Below are 16924 nucleotides of genomic sequence, written 5' to 3'. Positions count from 1 at the left end.
TGAAAGAATTAGCGTATGACTAGAAAGTACAGTTAGTGCCAGACACTGGTGGCTTATGCTTTTAATCCTAACTACTCAAGAGGCTGAGATCTGAGGATTGTGGTTTGAAGGTAGCCTGGGCAGGAAAGTCTATGGGACTTTTGTCGCCAATACACTCTCAAAAAGCTGAAAATACAGCTGTGGCTCAAGAAGTAGAGTGCTAGCTATTGAGTATAAAAGCTCAGGAATAGTGCCCTGGCCCTGAGTTCAAGCCTTAGGCTCAGCACACATACACATATACACAAAGAGAGAAGAAGTACAGTTAACAATTTAGGATACTTGTTTACATGTTGTTATAAGGTACACTCACATCTTTGGTTTGTTTGTTTTGTTTTTTGGCCAGTCCTGGGCCTTCAACTCAGGGCCTGAGTACTGTCTCTGGCTTCTTTTTGCTCAAGGATAGCACTCTGCCACTTGAGCCACAGCGCCATTTCTGGCCATTTTCTATATATGTGGTGCTAAGGAATCGAACCCAGGGCTTCGTGTATACGAGGCAAGCACTCTTGCCACTAGGCCATATTCCCAGCCCCATCTTTGCTATTTTTACAAAAATATTTTTCTCAAAGTGTTAGCCATATGAGTTCTCTGACTTTATTTGCCCTGAAATAAATCACCTAGAAATAATGGGGAAAGATAAATCATCTGCTGGCTTGATTATACATTTTCTACTTTTTTTTAACTTAGTCTTTATGTCTGTAAATATTATAAGCTGACAGGCTTTATGTTTGTCACTGATGAGTAATGTTTTTCTTTTATAATGTATAGTGGGTCAGATACCAGCATCAGGAAGGAAAGCTTTTTATAATGTGTTTATACTCATTCCAAATTGTTTTGGAACATGCCTACCATGTTACTTCAGCCAAGTAGTTCAATTAATGGAAAATTTCAAACTTGTAATGTTTTATGAAATGTTGTTGGGATTTACTTCAAGTGATAAAAGATCACTTTATGGGGCTGGGGATATGGCCTAGTGGCAAGAGCGCTTGCCTCGTATACATGAAGCCCTGGGTTCGATTCCCCAGCACCACATATACAGAAAATGGCCAGAAGTGGTGCTGCGGCTTAAGTGGCAGAGTGCTAGCCTTGAGCAAAAAGAAGCCAGGGGCAGTGCTCAGGCCCTGAGTCCAAGGCCCAGGACTGGCAAAAAAAAATAAAAATCATTTTATAAGTGATAAAAGAAAGACTGAATTTTTCATAATGAATTCTGTGTGTGTGTGTGTGTGTGTGTGTGTGTGTGTGTGTGTGTGTGTGTGTTGTGCATGCTGATAGAGGGGCTTGAAGTCAGGACCTTACACTGTCACTTGGCTTCATTGGCTTTTTTGCTTGCAGCTGGCACTATGCCACTTGAGTCATGGCCCCAGCCCAGAATTTTGGCTGGTTAATTAAAATTGGAATCTTACAGCTTTTTTTTTTTTTCTTGCCCAGCCTGGCTTGGAACTGTGGTCAAGTCTCAGTTTCCAGCATAGTTAGGATTACAAATATGAGCCACCAGTGCCTGGCTTATGTTTAATTCATTTTTAAACACTGAAAGGTCTCCTATATTGTAAGTTTTCATAGACGTTTCTAGAAAATGTTTTATAAATTTGTTTTAAAATGACATTAAATAAGTTGGGTCTTCGTGACCATGAAAATATTTCTGGAGAATTAAGTCATATAGTTGTAGATGATGCATTGCACAACAAAATCCATGATTATTATGTCCTAACTTTGTGCTAACTCCTACGGACATAGGATAAAAAGTCAGATGGATTTAACAGTAGTCAGATTATTTTGATTAAGGCCTATACTCCTTGGTCATAGTCACCTCACTTAACTACCACAATATCTAATAGTCAATAAATTCAGGTCAATACATTGGTAAATGAAGACAGAGAATCATTCAGACTGAAATCATATAATACGATTACCTACCTTGTCCAACCTAAGAGTTTTTCAGTATTCTTTGTAGAGAGGAACAGTTATGGTACTCTCTTCACTTTATTTTTTTTTCATCCTATATAGTTAAAAAGAATATGAAAGACTGATTACTGACAACAGTACTTATAGAAAGTCCATTTTCTGGTGATGATAAATATTATTTTTCTGAAATGAATACTCAAATGTCAGTCATTTCAAGGACTACAGACTACTTGAAGACATTAGCTTTTTGTCAGGATACGTAATGATATCTTGGTATTATATTATATTATATATGTTATAGTCCTGAGATTTTAGTCAAGTCTTCTAATTCAGCAAGTTCTTTAGGGGGTTCATTTGAAGAGCAAGTGTTAAAAGTTATCTCTAATAAGCATTATATTAATTTTTCTCTGTAAGAAGTAGGGAGAGAGGGACATGTTGGGAAATTCTGAATATTAAGATTTTAGGATCTTATTACTATTTCTATTAGTTGTCATTGGAGGGACTGTGGACTCTGACACTTCCTGTTGTGTCATAGAACTATGCACATAGAGCTTTTCTTACACTTTTTTTCCTTAAAGTGTTCATTATGTTTTTGACAATGAAGACAACATAGCGAACATATGCTACTTAAAAATGACAAAACAACATATTATTACCTTCCGGTGACAAATGGAACAAGGTCCTAGGTACTGAAGGTATGAAAAGTTAATCATGGCTCTCAAGACATTTACGATCTTACTGGCTAAAAAAGAAAAGGAAAAGGAAAAACAAATCATGAATAAAGAGCAATGTTCATGAAGTTCATGTAAAATCTTACCCTAACTTACTTCCTACTGTATTGACTTATCAGATATAAAAAGCCCTTCGATTCAAAAGAAGAAAAAAAGAGTCCCACATGGAAAGTAAAAGTTTTTTTTGTTTTGTTTTTTACTAAAAGCCAAATTTTAAAGCAAAGAAATTTTTCCAGGAAAACCATTTTCTAGTAATCAGATGCATACAGCAAGATGTCATGAATGGAAATATGGAGAGAACTTTTCTCAGCTATTCCTAGATTATTTTTATTGTATACTTTTCTGCACTTGCTAATAGGCCATATATTTGGTAGTAGTATTTTAAGAATGACAGTTTATGAGGTTTTCTGGAAATTAAGGTTTTAGAAGTTGGGTAAATATTTGAAATTTCCAGAGACTCTCTTAAGAAGATGGCAAATCTTCATCCTTAAAATAGTCTTAACAATGTGTCTGAAGAAATTAGAATGGCCCTATGATAAATAACAGTCTCCTCTATATCACAGTTCTATTCTCTGTTTAACTTTTAGATCTTTCTCAGATCTAAAAGCACGTGCAATCTCCTTCAGTGGTCTCTCTTGAGTTTTTCCTGGGGTACAGTTAGCATGCTGGCTGTGTCCCATGGACAGGAACCCTACCCTTTCTGAACCTAAGTTATTCAGTAAGTTGGGGGCACTAATAGCTAATATTTATTGAATACTTACCAAGTACTAGTGTATACTAAGTATTTAACTGGTGTTATTTTGTTTGTCTTTATGATAGCTCTGTGAGTTAGATGATAATAATGTTATAATTGAGGGATGATAAGTAATTTGTTCAGTATTATAGAGTTAGTAAGTGGTGGAATCAGAATTCAGATCCAGAACTATGTAGCTTGCATTCTTGGAGTTCATTTATGTACTTTCTATGGAATGATATTAGTTTCCACATCCGTCTTAGTCCATGTGGGGGGACAAAATAGGATAATACACAGTGTGCAGTCTACACTGTGTATATGGCCCATAAGACACTTAGGAAATGTTAAGTATTGTAATTATTACGCAAGTTCCTTTTACCCTCAGATGTGCAAATGTGAAAAAACACATACATGCTTCTGAAGCATTTTTTTTTTAAAAGACAGAGTCTTAAAAGCTGTGTGGCTTAACCTGGCCTTGCACTCTTAGTCCTCCTACCTTAGTCAACATCTGCAGACAATTTTTTTTTTGTTTTGTTTTGTTTTTGTTTTTGTCAGTCCTGGGCCTTGGATTCAGGGCCTGAGCACTGTCCCTGGCTTTGTTTTGCTCAAGGCTAGCACTCTGCCACTGGAGCCACAGTGCCACTTCTGGCCATTTTCTATATATGTGGTGCTGGGAAATCAAACCCAGGGCTTCATGTATACTCTTGCCACTAGGCCATACTCCCAGCTCCTGCAGACAAGTTTTTTTTTTTTTTTTTTTTTTTTTTGGCCAGTCCTGGGCCTTGGACTCAGGGCCTGAGCACTGTCCCTGGCTTCTTCCCGCTCAAGGCTAGCACTCTGCCACTTGAGCCACAGCGCCGCTTCTGGCCGTTTTCTATGTATGTGGTGCTGGGGAATTGAACCTAGGGCCTCGTGTATCCGAGGCAGGCACTCTTGCCACTAGGCTATATCCCCAGCCCCTGCAGACAAGTTTTTTGAGTGTAGTTTAGTTCTGTATAACATGCTTAGCTGTTGACTTTTCTAGTTTGTTTTAGATTTTGTTCTAGTTTATTCTGACAATTTTGTGTCTTATATTGATCCACAACTTTTTTGGTGTGTGTGTATGTGTGTGTGTGTGTGTGTGTGCGTGTGTGCCAATTCTGGCACCTGAACTCAGGATCTGGGCCCTGTTCCTGAGCTCTTTTAGCTCTACCACTTGAACCACAGCTCCACTTCTGGCTTTTTGATAGTTTATCAGAGATGAGTCTCTTGGACTTTCCTGCCAGGACTTGCTTCAAACTACAGTCCTTAAATTTCAGCCTCCTGTGATCTACAACTTTTAAAAGCATCGACAGTGACATTTCCTTACTAGCCTTTGATTTCTGAATTTTCCTTTGGGTTTTTTTCTTATCTCTGAAATAGCTGCCATAGTCTTATCCCCCAATTTAGTCATCATGTAGTGACTTTAAGTATGGAGATTTGGTCTATTTAAAAATGTTTCCCAATCCCTTTTAAGACATCATCACTGAAGAGATGACAACAGCTGTAGAAGACCTGGAAGCCACTTTACCATTGGTGACTCAAGAGCAGATGGCTACCCTCGAGGTTACCGGTGCTGGTGGTGAACCTGAGGAGGGCAAGAGGTCCCTGTCGCCTGCGCCTGATGCTGCTGGTGCCACCCAGCGGCCTGGAGGGTGGGAACCTCTGGCCACTACAGCTTCCACCACAGCTGTCCCTTTGTCTCTTGAGGTCACCGCTGCTGCAGAAGGTCTGTAAGGGAGGGAACAGGGCTCAGTGTGCCGGGGGTGGATCTTTTCTATAAGGAGCAGAACAAGCAAGGCAGCATTATATTATAGACAGGTCTTTGAGGACTTAAATGTTTTACTTCATATTCTGCCACTATATATTCTGTTGTTCTTTGGCGACTGTGTAATATTCCATTATAAAAATGCGTCATAGTTTATTTGCCCATTGTCCATCCACCTTCCTGATGATTGCATTTGGGTCATTTACAGATTTGGCTATTGTAAATATTGTTACCACAAACACTTTGTGCATGTTGGCATATTCTCTACTATACATGTGCAGAATTTTCCTTTCTTTGTGTGGTTCTGGTACTGGAGTTGGAACTCGGGACCTTGTACTCTCTCTTGGCTTTCTCTCTCAAGGCTCGAACCTTGAACCTCACCCCTCCACTTCTGTGTGGAGGATTTCCTCCCCAGAATAACCTAGGAGTGAAGCTCCTGGCCATACATATGATATATGATTATTTGACTTTTAGAGCCCAAATCTGCTTTGCCAAATGGTCATACCAACTTATATTCTTACTAGGCCCCATTGTTCCATGTTCTGGGAGCTCTTAAAAAATTATTTCTCAAGGCCAAGGAGATTTCAATATAGAAAATTGGAATGTGGAAAAAGCATAAGAATCTACCTTTTAAAAATCGAATCAAAAGATTTATGATCAGCCAGGTTTTCTTCCCTTTCTTTCTTGGTGGTAGGGGTTTGAACTCAGGGCTCATGTTTCTTAAATCAACTGTTTTCAAGCTGTGCTAGAATCTGTAGACTTGGGAATGCCTGGAGGTATATTTGGAAGCCTTGAAAGTGAGCCTGTTCTAGATACATATCTATTCTCTACTGGCCTTTGCCATGACTTTGGGAAACACACTTGGTTTTTCCAAAGAATTTGGCATGTATTAAAATTTTCCTGTCTTTAACTTCTGTAATATTACCACAGTAGTCTTCTTGCAACTTCTGTAACATTGCCACTAAAATAAATGAGAGCTTAATGTTTAAAAATAAAGTTTTGATTTAGGTCATCTATTTTCCTGGGTAATAAAGTATGGATAGGGGCTGGGAATGTGGTCTAGTGGTAGAGTGCTTGCCTAGCATGCATGAAGCCCTGGGTTCAATTCCTTAACACCACACAAACAGAAAAAGCCAGAAGTGGTGCTGTGTGTGGGTCAAATGGTAGAGTGCTAGCCTTGAGCAAAAGGAAGCCAGGGACAGTGCTTAGGCCCTGAGTTCAAGCCCCAAGACTTGCAAACAAACAAACAAACAAATAAATAAAAAGTATGGATAGCTGTGGGTAGCTGAGCTGATGTGATTTGAAAAAGAAGAACTAGGCTAAATGTTAACTGACTGTAAATGAGGTATTCATTTTGTTAGTCTTTTTTTTTCTTAAATGAGAAAGCACATGTTTATGTTTTCCATAATGATGATTTTGTAGACCAAGTTTTATCCCTTGTTTTTGGCAGATCTAATGGATACCGTCACAGGGCCAAATGAGTTTATACCAGTCTTGGACTCTCCAGTGACACCTACTGGAAGAATGGAGGAGCTGCCCAGCATTTCCTCAACACTTCCGGTTTCTGAGCTACCATTTGAGAGAACAATACCATCCATTAGCCATGCTAATACAGCTGCCTCCTATGGCCTAGACCAGCTGGAGTCTGAAGGTATCCATTCATGGAAGGGAATCTTTGCTAGGACGAATTGAGTGTGTCAGTAAGCAAATGTTTTTAGAATGACTAAGTAGTTTGTTTAAACCACAGGTAAGATTGGGGTTGGTAAACTGGCTAAACAAATCTGGTCTGCCACCTGTTTTTATATAGCCTGTAAGCTGGGAATTGTGTTTTTGTGTGTGTGAGAGACAGAGACACACACACACACACACACACACACACACAGAGAGAGAGAGAGAGAGAGAGAGAGAGAGAGAGAGAATGTGTTTGTGTACCTGCACATTTGCTACAACTGAGGCTTGAACTCTGGGCCTCATGCTCCTGCTTGGCTCTTTCTGCTCCAGGCTGGCACTTTACCACTTGAGTCTCAGCTCCACTTTTGGCTTTTTGTTGGTTAATTAGAATTAAGAGTTGCATGAACTTTTCTGCCTGGGCTGGCTTTTAACCATAATCCTCAGATCTCAGCCTCCTGAGTAGCTAGGATTACAGGTGTATGCCACTGACCCTTGCTTTAAGCATGGCTTATATGTTTTTAAATAATTGAAAAACAATAGTATGATGTCATATTTAAAAGCTGTATAAAATTTAAATGTCAATATTCATAAAGAAGCTTTATTGGAACAGAGCCATACTCAATCATTTACCTATTGCTTATGGCTAATTTTGTGCCAGAGCAAGTAAAATTGTTTGATAAAGACTAAATGGGGGCTGGGAATATGGCCTAGTGGCAAGGGTGCTTGCCTCCTATACATGAAGCCCTAGGTTCAATTCCTCAGCACCACATACATAGAAAACGGCCAGAAGTGGCGCTGTGGTTCAAGTGGCAGAGTGCTAGCCTTGAACAAAAAGAAGCCAGGGACAGTGCTCAGGCCCTGAGTCCAAGGCCCAGGACTGGCAAAAAAAAAAAAAAAAAGACTAAATGGCCCAGAAAATATACCACATTTATAGTATGGTTTTTCATGTAGAACAAGTTTCTTGACCTTTGGTGTTTATTGACAATCTTCAGTTACAGTTGAACATTTAATTGGTAGAGAGTAAGATTTTGGCATCAGCACTTAAAAAAGAGTGCCCTAGATAATTGCAGTATTCAAGTTGGGTTGAATACTAGGTTTAAATGTAAAAGTTGATTTTTTCCCACCAGGTTTCTTTTTCTTTCTTTCTTTCTTTTTTTTTTTTTTTTTTGGCTAGAAGTTTTAATGGGTATTGAATTTTAATAACATGGCTCTGCTTATTCATGCTGGGTTATTCTCTCTTGGTAACATCTCTGGGTTAATATGTTCCACTATTTGGAGATAGGCAATCTCTTTGATTACTAAAACAGAATTTCATGCCATATTGTACTTTTCAAGACTCTGAGACTGAGCATGAAAAGGGTTCTTGGGGGCACAGCTGCCTATCAACAAACAAGACTACCTATCTATCTATCCATCCATCTCTCACAATGATGTAATTATTGTGGTGAATATTTTGATAGGTACCTCATTGGAGGTACAAAATGTCAAAAGATCTGAGGTGTAGATCCACTCACTTGTAGCACAGGTAAGCTCTTGAGACAAGATGTGCTGTTATTTTATGTTTTATCTTCTCAACTACAAGGAAGGAGGCTCAGCTATGTTTGTAGGGGATTGTTGGAGGCTTTCAGGGTGACACTGGGAATCTGTTCATGGAGCCACATGACATGTAAAGAGCCTGGAGAATTCCATAGTATAATGCTAATTCAAGAAATGGACCAAAGCAGGTCTGGAGGGCTAACACTCCCATGCTCTGCATGAAGACAGTTGCTATGTGAATTGGAGTTCTGTGTCTCATGGAACTGCCTGCTCTCCTTGATGCCATCTGGCAAAAGCAAGTTTCCTGAAATTAACCTGAGTTAGAGATGACAGCTCGGCTTGGCAGCACTTTTAAATCAAGAGGAAAAATGAGATTTGTGAGTAATCTATACTTGTGAAATTGCAGTGACTTTCTAAATTTAGGAGATGATGGAAGTTGTATTAAAATATGTTCGAATTTTCTGATGTGCCTAAGATTTCCTATGGTTTGAATTCTTTTCTTCTATGTAATTCAATTTCAGTTTTTTTGAGTATATATTTTGTCAGTTTTTTAATCTAAATTATGATCCTTGTCAATTTTCTGAAAGATATTTTTTGCTTAAGATATATCCTTTCTTGCTACATTGTTGGGCTTAAGATTTTGAATGAGCATATAATTTTTCCTAGCTACAAAGGTTCACTAATTAGTTTTAAGAAGTAGATGTGAATAATATCACAATATTATGTGGGTACAATTAAATCTTAAAAAGCTGAACAGATCACGTTAATTTAAACAGGTGAAACTACTAGATTCTTTGATATGTTGAGGGCCTCTAGTTTTAATATCTATTTTTCTACCTTGCCAGGAATATGTAAGTGTAGTTTGAGGCAAAGCATTTTGATTTTACTATAGGATTATAGCTACAGGAAGAGAGTTGTTCTTCTCTAGAACATGTATTAGCCATGTCAAATTATCTTTAGCTGCTTTTCAAATAGTAATCTGTGTTATAGATGATAAATGACATACACTTCTTCACAAGTTGGACATGGTACATGTCTGTAATTCCAGCACTTGGAGGGTTGTGAGTTTGAGGCTGGCTAGGGCTACATAGCAAGATTCTGTCTTGAAACAAAAAGATATGTTTATTTAAAGATGTTATTATTGTCTTTGTATGCTATTTTAAGATCTTTCCTCCCAATAGGGATCAGGAATATTTCTCTAAAGAATGAGATATATTTCTCAATGGGATTTGGAAAGAGACATGCCTTTATTAGATATCAGACACCCAAAGAGTGTCTTTGAGGAAATTTCTGAATCCATTGCCCTATGTATCCTCTAAGAGATAACTAACATCCCAAATCAATGTTTTCTTCCCTCTCCCTTCCCCTTTAGTCATCATGATGACTTAGAGGGTCATTAGTTTCTCATCCTACCCATAACAAAGTATCATAGCTGAGTAGCTTAAAATAATAGAAACTTCCTGGGCACTGGTGGCTCACACCTCTAATCCTAGCTACTCAGAAGGCTGAGATCTGAGGATCATGGTTCAAAGGAAACCCAGGCAGGAAAGTCCATGAGACTCATCTCCAATTAACCACCAGAAAACTGAAAGTGGTGCTATGACTCAAAGTGATAGAGCGCTAGCCTTGAGCACAAAAGCTTAAGGACAGCGCTCAGGCCCTGAGTTCAAGCCCCACAATTGAGAAAAACCACATAAAAAAATAGAAAATTATTCTTGTACACATCTGGAGCCTAGATGCCAAAGTTAAAGTACAAGTGGGGTTTGTGGCAGCATAGCCCTAATCTTTGCACATTGTTACCTTCCCTCTGTGCTTTGTGTCACTATACCCACAATTCCTTCTTTTTTTTTTCTTTCTTTCTTAAGATAGCAGTGTACCACTTGAGCCATAGTTCCCCAGCTCTACTTCTGGCTCTTTTTGGTAGTTAATTGGAAATAAGCGTTTCACTGACTTTCCTGTGGGGGCTGGCTTCCAACTGGTACCCTTCTTTAATAAGGACCATCAGTCATTGGATTTGGCCCCACACTAATTGATGAATTTTAATTTGGTTGTATCTAATGAGCTCCTCTTTCCAAGTAAGGTCTTGTTCATGGGTGTTGCTGGCTAGGACCTAACCCCTTCTTTTGGGACACAATTCACTACAAGGGTTCTGCTCCCAAAGAATTTGCCAGCTGTCTGGAAGGCAGACCTGCTTGGTTTCTGAAACACGCACCTGTGTGATGGCAAATGGTCGATGGGCAGAAGTTGTGATGTGTTTTACATTTCTCAGGCACGGAAGAAAGCCTGTCTCTTAAGTGCATATGGTTTTGTGCATACTTCAGTGTCTTTTACCGTGTCAGTCAAAGTGCTGTTTGATTTTTAAAGAGATAATGCTTTATCATTCACCTTGCCTGGAACATTCTACTTCTGTGCATGATTTTCTTTTTCAGAGTACATGTTTTTGGAATGATTAAAAATACATTATGCTTATCCAAAACTTCACTAGGGTCGTATTTAGCATCTTTGAAATACAAAGATGTCAAAAATGTTTTGGCTTTTTAATCAAACTAGGACAATAGCAAATTTTATAATGCCTTTATTTATTTACAACTGCTTAAATTAATTCTTCCTTTAAATCACTTTTTTTTGGTCATAGGTCTTGAACTCAGAGCCTGGGCACTGTCTCTGAGCTGTTTTTTGGTTATGGTTAGTGCTCTACTACCTTGAGCCACAGATTCACTTCTGGTTTTCCAGTGGTTAATTGGAGGTGAGAGTCTCATAGACTTTTCTTCCTGGGCTGGCTTTGAATTGCAATCCTCAGATCTCAGCCTCCTGTCTTGCTAGGATGACAGGCATAAGCCAGCAGTGTGCCTGGCTCTTTTTTTTTTTTTTTTTTTTTTTTTTTAGTGCTGGTACTGGGACTCGAATTCAGGGTCTGCGCACTTTCCCTGAGCTTTTTTGCTTTAACATACCACTGGTGATACTAAAGGGCTCTTGTCATTTTTATGAAGGAAAAAAAAAAAACCCTGCAAGATACATTGCAATTCACAAAACCATTTTTTTTTTGTCCTCCCAGTAAGTACTTATATTCTGAGTACTTTTCAGAGTACTCATGGGACTTTTAAACTCAGAGGTGGTGAATGAAACTTTCAAAAATCCTATCTTGAGGCCACATTTATAAAACCCAAGTTCATAGGTTTATTTTGGTGGCTGCTGTGTGATGTGTAATGTAGAAGAATAAGCTGTTGTGAGATAAACTTTGTGAAGCAGTCAGATGAGGTTAAGAATGCTAACTTTAATAAGGTTAAGAATGAGCCCAAGCTTTGGCTTTTGTTTTTAGAAATGCTTTGAAATCTGGCTTTTGCCTCTTTTTTTTTTTTTTTTTTTTGCCAGTCCTGGGCCTTGGACTCAGGGCCTGAGCACTGTCCCTGGCTTCCTTTTGCTCAAGGCTAGCACTCTGCCACTTGAGCCACAGCACCACTTCTGGCCATTTTCTGTATATGTGGTGCTGGGGAATCGAACCCAGGGCCTCATGTATACGAGGCAAGCTCTCTTGCCACTAGGCCATATCCCCAGCCCCAGGGCTTTTGCCTCTTTGATAGAGCTGCTTAAATGGTAGAACAGCAAGGAAGAAGTAGAAAAAAGTATTTGATGGAATATGTTTTTTGACTTTAATGTTGAAATCAATTCTGATCCCTTTCCTAGATGCTTCCCCCCCAATGGGGATTAAGTTAAAAAATTGGTAACTTTATTAATCAAACCTCCCACCCCAAATGACTAATACTTATCACCAAATTTGTTAGAAAAGGATGATAATTTTCTATCATTTTCAAGTGTTTCATATGACAGAGTTTGCAACAGAATTGCTAGTGATTTCACTTATTGATTGACTCTTATGGTAAGTTATTTTGTTGTCTTTCCCTGAAATCATTTTGTATTCTTTGTCATTGATGACAACTCTTAAGTGTCTGTTCTTTTTTTGGCCAGTCCTGGGCCTTGGACTCAGGACCTGAGCACTGTCCCTGGCTTCTTTTTGCTCAAGGCTAGCACTCTGCCACTTGAGCCACAGCGCCACTTCTGGCCGTTTTCTGTATATGTGGTGGTGGGAATTATACGAGGCAAGCGCTCTTGCCACTAGGCCATATCCCCAGCCCTAAGTGTCTGTTTTTAAGTATCTGTATACTCACTAGGCAGTAGAATCAATTACTTAGCCCTCAGAATGACCATTATATATTTGCTAGGAATGGTCACATAGTCAAAATCAATATTGTGGTATATTTTCCTAAAGCTAGCTTACAAATTCTACTATTAAAGAAAGACAACTGGCATTCACTGGAATGTTTCTGGTTCCCTCTCTTATCATATAAGATTCATTCATTAATCTGATCACAATCAAGTACACATTGTTGTAGAGTTGACTCTCTCCATGTGTATTTGCCCAACCCTGCTTTGTATGCTCCCCTTAAGGTATTCATACAATTATACATGATGGCTCATGTGGATGGAAGAATTTAGCTTGGTATATATTTCGTGGTTTTATTTATTCATCTAAGTGTGCACTTGGTTGGTGTTTGGGTTTCACATAATTCTAAGAAGAATTGGTAGCAAATCTTGGTTTCTGGGAACACTGTAGCAGAAGAGGCAAGACAGGTATAAAACTAACAAAAATGCAAAGCAAAACTATTATTAAGAAAATGACAAGTGACTCAGTCAGGGTAGAGAACTTAGCTCCAGTGTGAAGAATTGATGTATATGGTTTTGTATGTGTGTGTGTATATGTGTGTATGTGTAAAGATTTCTGTATGTATGTATATTCACTATTCTATTGGTAGTTATAGAAAACATAATTGGTAATAAATTTCCAAATATGGAAAAAATTGTAAATCTTAGTAGATACCACATAGGTCCCATTAGTGAGAAATTATCTTTTTTTTTTTTTTTTTTTTTTGGCCAGTCCTGGGGCTTGGACTCAGGGCCTGGGCACTGTCCCTGGCTTCTTTTTGCTCAATGCTAGTGCTCTACCTCTTGAGCCACAGGGCTCAGTGTTCGATAAAACCGTGTCAAGAATCTCCATGTCCTTAGCACAATAGGGAGACTTTCCAGGTGAGCCAGAAGCCTGCTACTATTCTCTGGATGATCTTAAAGTGTCTGTTTCATCTACATTCTGAGGATTCCAGTTTCTCATTAAAACTGTGACTCAGGACTTGATGAATTCTGTCATCTTTTCACAACTGATTAGTAGAAATTGGAAAGCTGCTTACCTCCTCAAGCCTAATGAAACACAGTGCAAGCCAAGAAAGTAAGAAAAATGTGAGATGAATTGGGCTCATCGGGTTTAAGTTTATCTTGGTCCCTAATGAATTCCCAGGTTCTTATCCATTCTGTCCTTGGTCTTATGTACTAGAACAATTGTTTAGGCACCTTGACAGGCTTTTTGTCATCTCAGCTCTTGGCTTATTTCCTATATGGAAGGTAACTTTCTTGTATTCTCCTCTTCATCCCTGATTCCATTGAGAAGAGCCAAGTTGTAAATTTCACATAGAGCCCAATACCAAGTCGTCCATCCCATCTCCTACATATGTACCACCTGCCCTCTTTCCATGTTGAGGGACACACACTAAATTTCTAGGTAAATGACAGTCAGAAGATCATCGTGCATACCACTGTTCAGAATATGTTCCATCCCTGTAAGAAGCCCGGATTAGTTCAAGGCAGTCAGTCCAACATTGTTTTTACACACAGGAAATACAGCCTGTGTTAACAAGGGTATTCTACAGCAATAGTCAGCACTATATTGCTTCACAAAGAGCAATGAAGTTAAAATTAAGAGGGCAGGAAAGAGAGACAAACAGTTCTGCTCAAAGTTCTCCTGTATGAAGTCCCTCAGACAACCCTGCCTGAAATGATGAGTTACAGTCTAGTGAAAAATAACTCTACTTATGTTTCAAAATGGCTATACTTGAATTTGCCCTGATTCCATCATGAAAAAGCACCAAACCTTGACCAAGGTATTTGAACTCAGGGCCTGAGCACTGTCCCTGAACTTTCTTTGTTCAAGGCTAGTGCTCTACCACTTTGAGCCACAGCTCCATTTTCGATTTTCTGGTGGTTAATTGGAGATAAGAGTCTCACAGACTTCCTGCCTGGGCTAGCTTCACACTTTGATCCTCAGATCTCAGCCTCTTGAGTAGATAGGATTATAGACATGAGCGTCAGTAGCAAGCTAGTATCTAATATCTTTAGAGCTCCGTTTTCCCATTTGAGAAACAGGGACACTGATGTCTCTACTTCAGGCTTTGTTGTGAGGATTAAGAGCTTGCAGGTAACATTTTTGGTAGTACTTTCTGACACACAGTAAACACATAATGAGACTTAGTTTTATGATTGATGATATATACACCATTTGACGAACTTATACACCATTTCTCATATACTATGGTGTATTAGTTGTTATAAAGAAATACATCCTTTCCATGCAGCAGTGGTCTGGGTGTCAGGTAGATAAGTAAGCAAAGAGAAAGGGATGGAAGACTGAAGGGTGTGGTGTGTGTGATTCAGGGGAGAGCACGCACTCCTGATCTGTACCGTCTGTTCAGCATGTTGCCAGAAGGAGAAGAATCTGAGACAGTGATATCAGATCTCAGAATCTCTCCTAGACCAGTTGAACTGAACTCATTTTTATAAAAAACATTCTGATTTTTAAAAAAAGCTGGGAATCAATTTAACTGTTTATCTTTTCCATTTTATTTTTATTACTATACACACACCCCAAAATGAGTCTGTCTTTCCAGACATTGACTCTCAGTTTGTGATCTCTTGCCTGAATTCTATACAATTTGCTTTTTAAAATCAAGGTCTTATCTTTCAGCTTAGTCAGGTATACCATGGCCTATCAATACTGGGTGTTGGGTGAGATCATGATTAAGTGCCTGGTTTTCTGGCCATCTTTTTGTTTAGATGAAATGTCTCCTTCTTGCCTTGTTCTGCTTATTGATGTTAATGTTCAAATCTAGTGCTGATTCAGACCTGAAGTTGATCTTTTTTATGTAAATGGAGCAGTGGTTCCCAATCACATTCTGCTTAGAAACTCCCTAACAATTTGCTTCCAGTTCTTGGGTCCTATCAAAGGGTTGTACATTATTTCATTCTCATTAGAATCCATGCCAGTATCCGAACCAATTAGAGAAGAGGAACTCATTAAGCTTAAGTGATTGAGTGTGTGTTTGTGTGTGTGTGTGTGTGCACGTGCATGCGCTAATATCAGGGCTTTGCACTCTCACTGGGCTTGTTTGCTCACCATTGGTGTTCTACCACTTGAGACACATCTCTAGACTACCTTTTTGCTGATTATAGGGATACAGTCTCTTGGAGTTTTCTGCTGAGTTTCAAATCATGGTCCTCCATGGGCCACATAAGTAGCTAGAATTAATTACAGGCATAAGCCATTAGTACTCAGCTGCATAAATTATTTAAAACCACTCTGAGAAGCTACAGTGTGAGTGAAAGAAGCAGAAGAAATATGGGGTGAGGGAGACCCTCTAACAGTGTTATGGGAGTTCATTTGTGAAGACTCACTTTCCCCCATGCCATCACCTGATTTGACAAAAGCATCTAGAAGCATTTTCCATTAAAAAATTCAGATACTCTCTTGAAATACAGACACATATACACATGCTTGTGTGTATACATATATATGTGTGTTTATGTATAAACATAAAGTCATACTTGTATTCAAGCCCTATGAAACTATTTCAAAGAGGAAGATAGCGTAATTTTTTCAGTCAAGACTGAATCAAGTTTTGTGCAAGGCACAAAGTGGTGTAACCCAGTGGTGGAGTACAAAGATGAATAACACAAGCTCTCAGGAAGCTAAAATTTCACAGGTATGATAAAACAAACACATAAAAATTAGTATTTGTAAGTAAAGCTCATTATAGATAGGTTTAGTTATGTTTAAGATTTTGAAGGGTAAATCTATTTTTTTTGCTTGTTTGTTTTTTGCCAGTCCTGGGGCTTGAACTCAGGGTCCCAGCACTGTCCCTGGCTTCTTTTTGCTCACGGCTAGCTGCTAACTACCACTTAGCCACAGTGCCACTTCTGGCCTTTTCTATATATGTGGTGCTGAGGAATCGAACCCAGGGCTTCATGTACGCAAGGCAAGCATTCTACCACTAGGCCATATTCCCAGCCCCCAGGAAATCTATTTTTATACACTAAAAAAAAAAAAAAAAGCTGGTCCTGGGACTTGAACTCAGGGCCTGGGCCTGGGCACGGTCTCTGAGCTTTTTTGCTCAAGGCTAGCACTCCACCACATTAGCCACAATGTACTTCTGGCTTTTTGATGGTTAATTGGAGATAAGAGTCTAATGGACTTTCTGCCTAGGTCTCCTTTGAACCATGATCTTCAGATCTCAGCCTCTCGAGTAGCTAGGATTACAGGCATGAGCTTTGGCACCTGACTTGATACATATTTTTTGCAAAATGAATAATCAACCTAGCTAATCTATCAGTTGACTGTATATGAATTTTTCCCCCTGTCATGGGGCTTGA

At 39.0% G+C, this 16924-nt stretch overlaps 1 protein-coding gene across 2 annotated transcripts in view; it reads left to right on the top strand.

Annotated features, from left to right (window-relative positions):
• Window positions 1-16924, top strand: part of Armh4 (armadillo like helical domain containing 4) — a 118413-nt gene that overhangs the window by 17978 nt on the left and 83511 nt on the right. For both annotated transcript variants that reach the window (XM_048362323.1, XM_048362322.1), the window contains exons 3-4: window positions 4898-5149; window positions 6639-6839. In XM_048362323.1, coding sequence (XP_048218280.1) covers window positions 4898-5149; window positions 6639-6839 — 453 coding nt within the window. The remainder of the gene's footprint in view (window positions 1-4897; window positions 5150-6638; window positions 6840-16924) is intronic.

Source organism: Perognathus longimembris, chromosome 14 (assembly GCF_023159225.1).
Source record: "Perognathus longimembris pacificus isolate PPM17 chromosome 14, ASM2315922v1, whole genome shotgun sequence".
In the NCBI taxonomy this organism is placed as follows: domain Eukaryota; kingdom Metazoa; phylum Chordata; class Mammalia; order Rodentia; family Heteromyidae; genus Perognathus; species Perognathus longimembris.
Note: the sequence above shows the minus strand (reverse complement) of the source record. Positions and strands in the feature narration are given on the sequence as shown.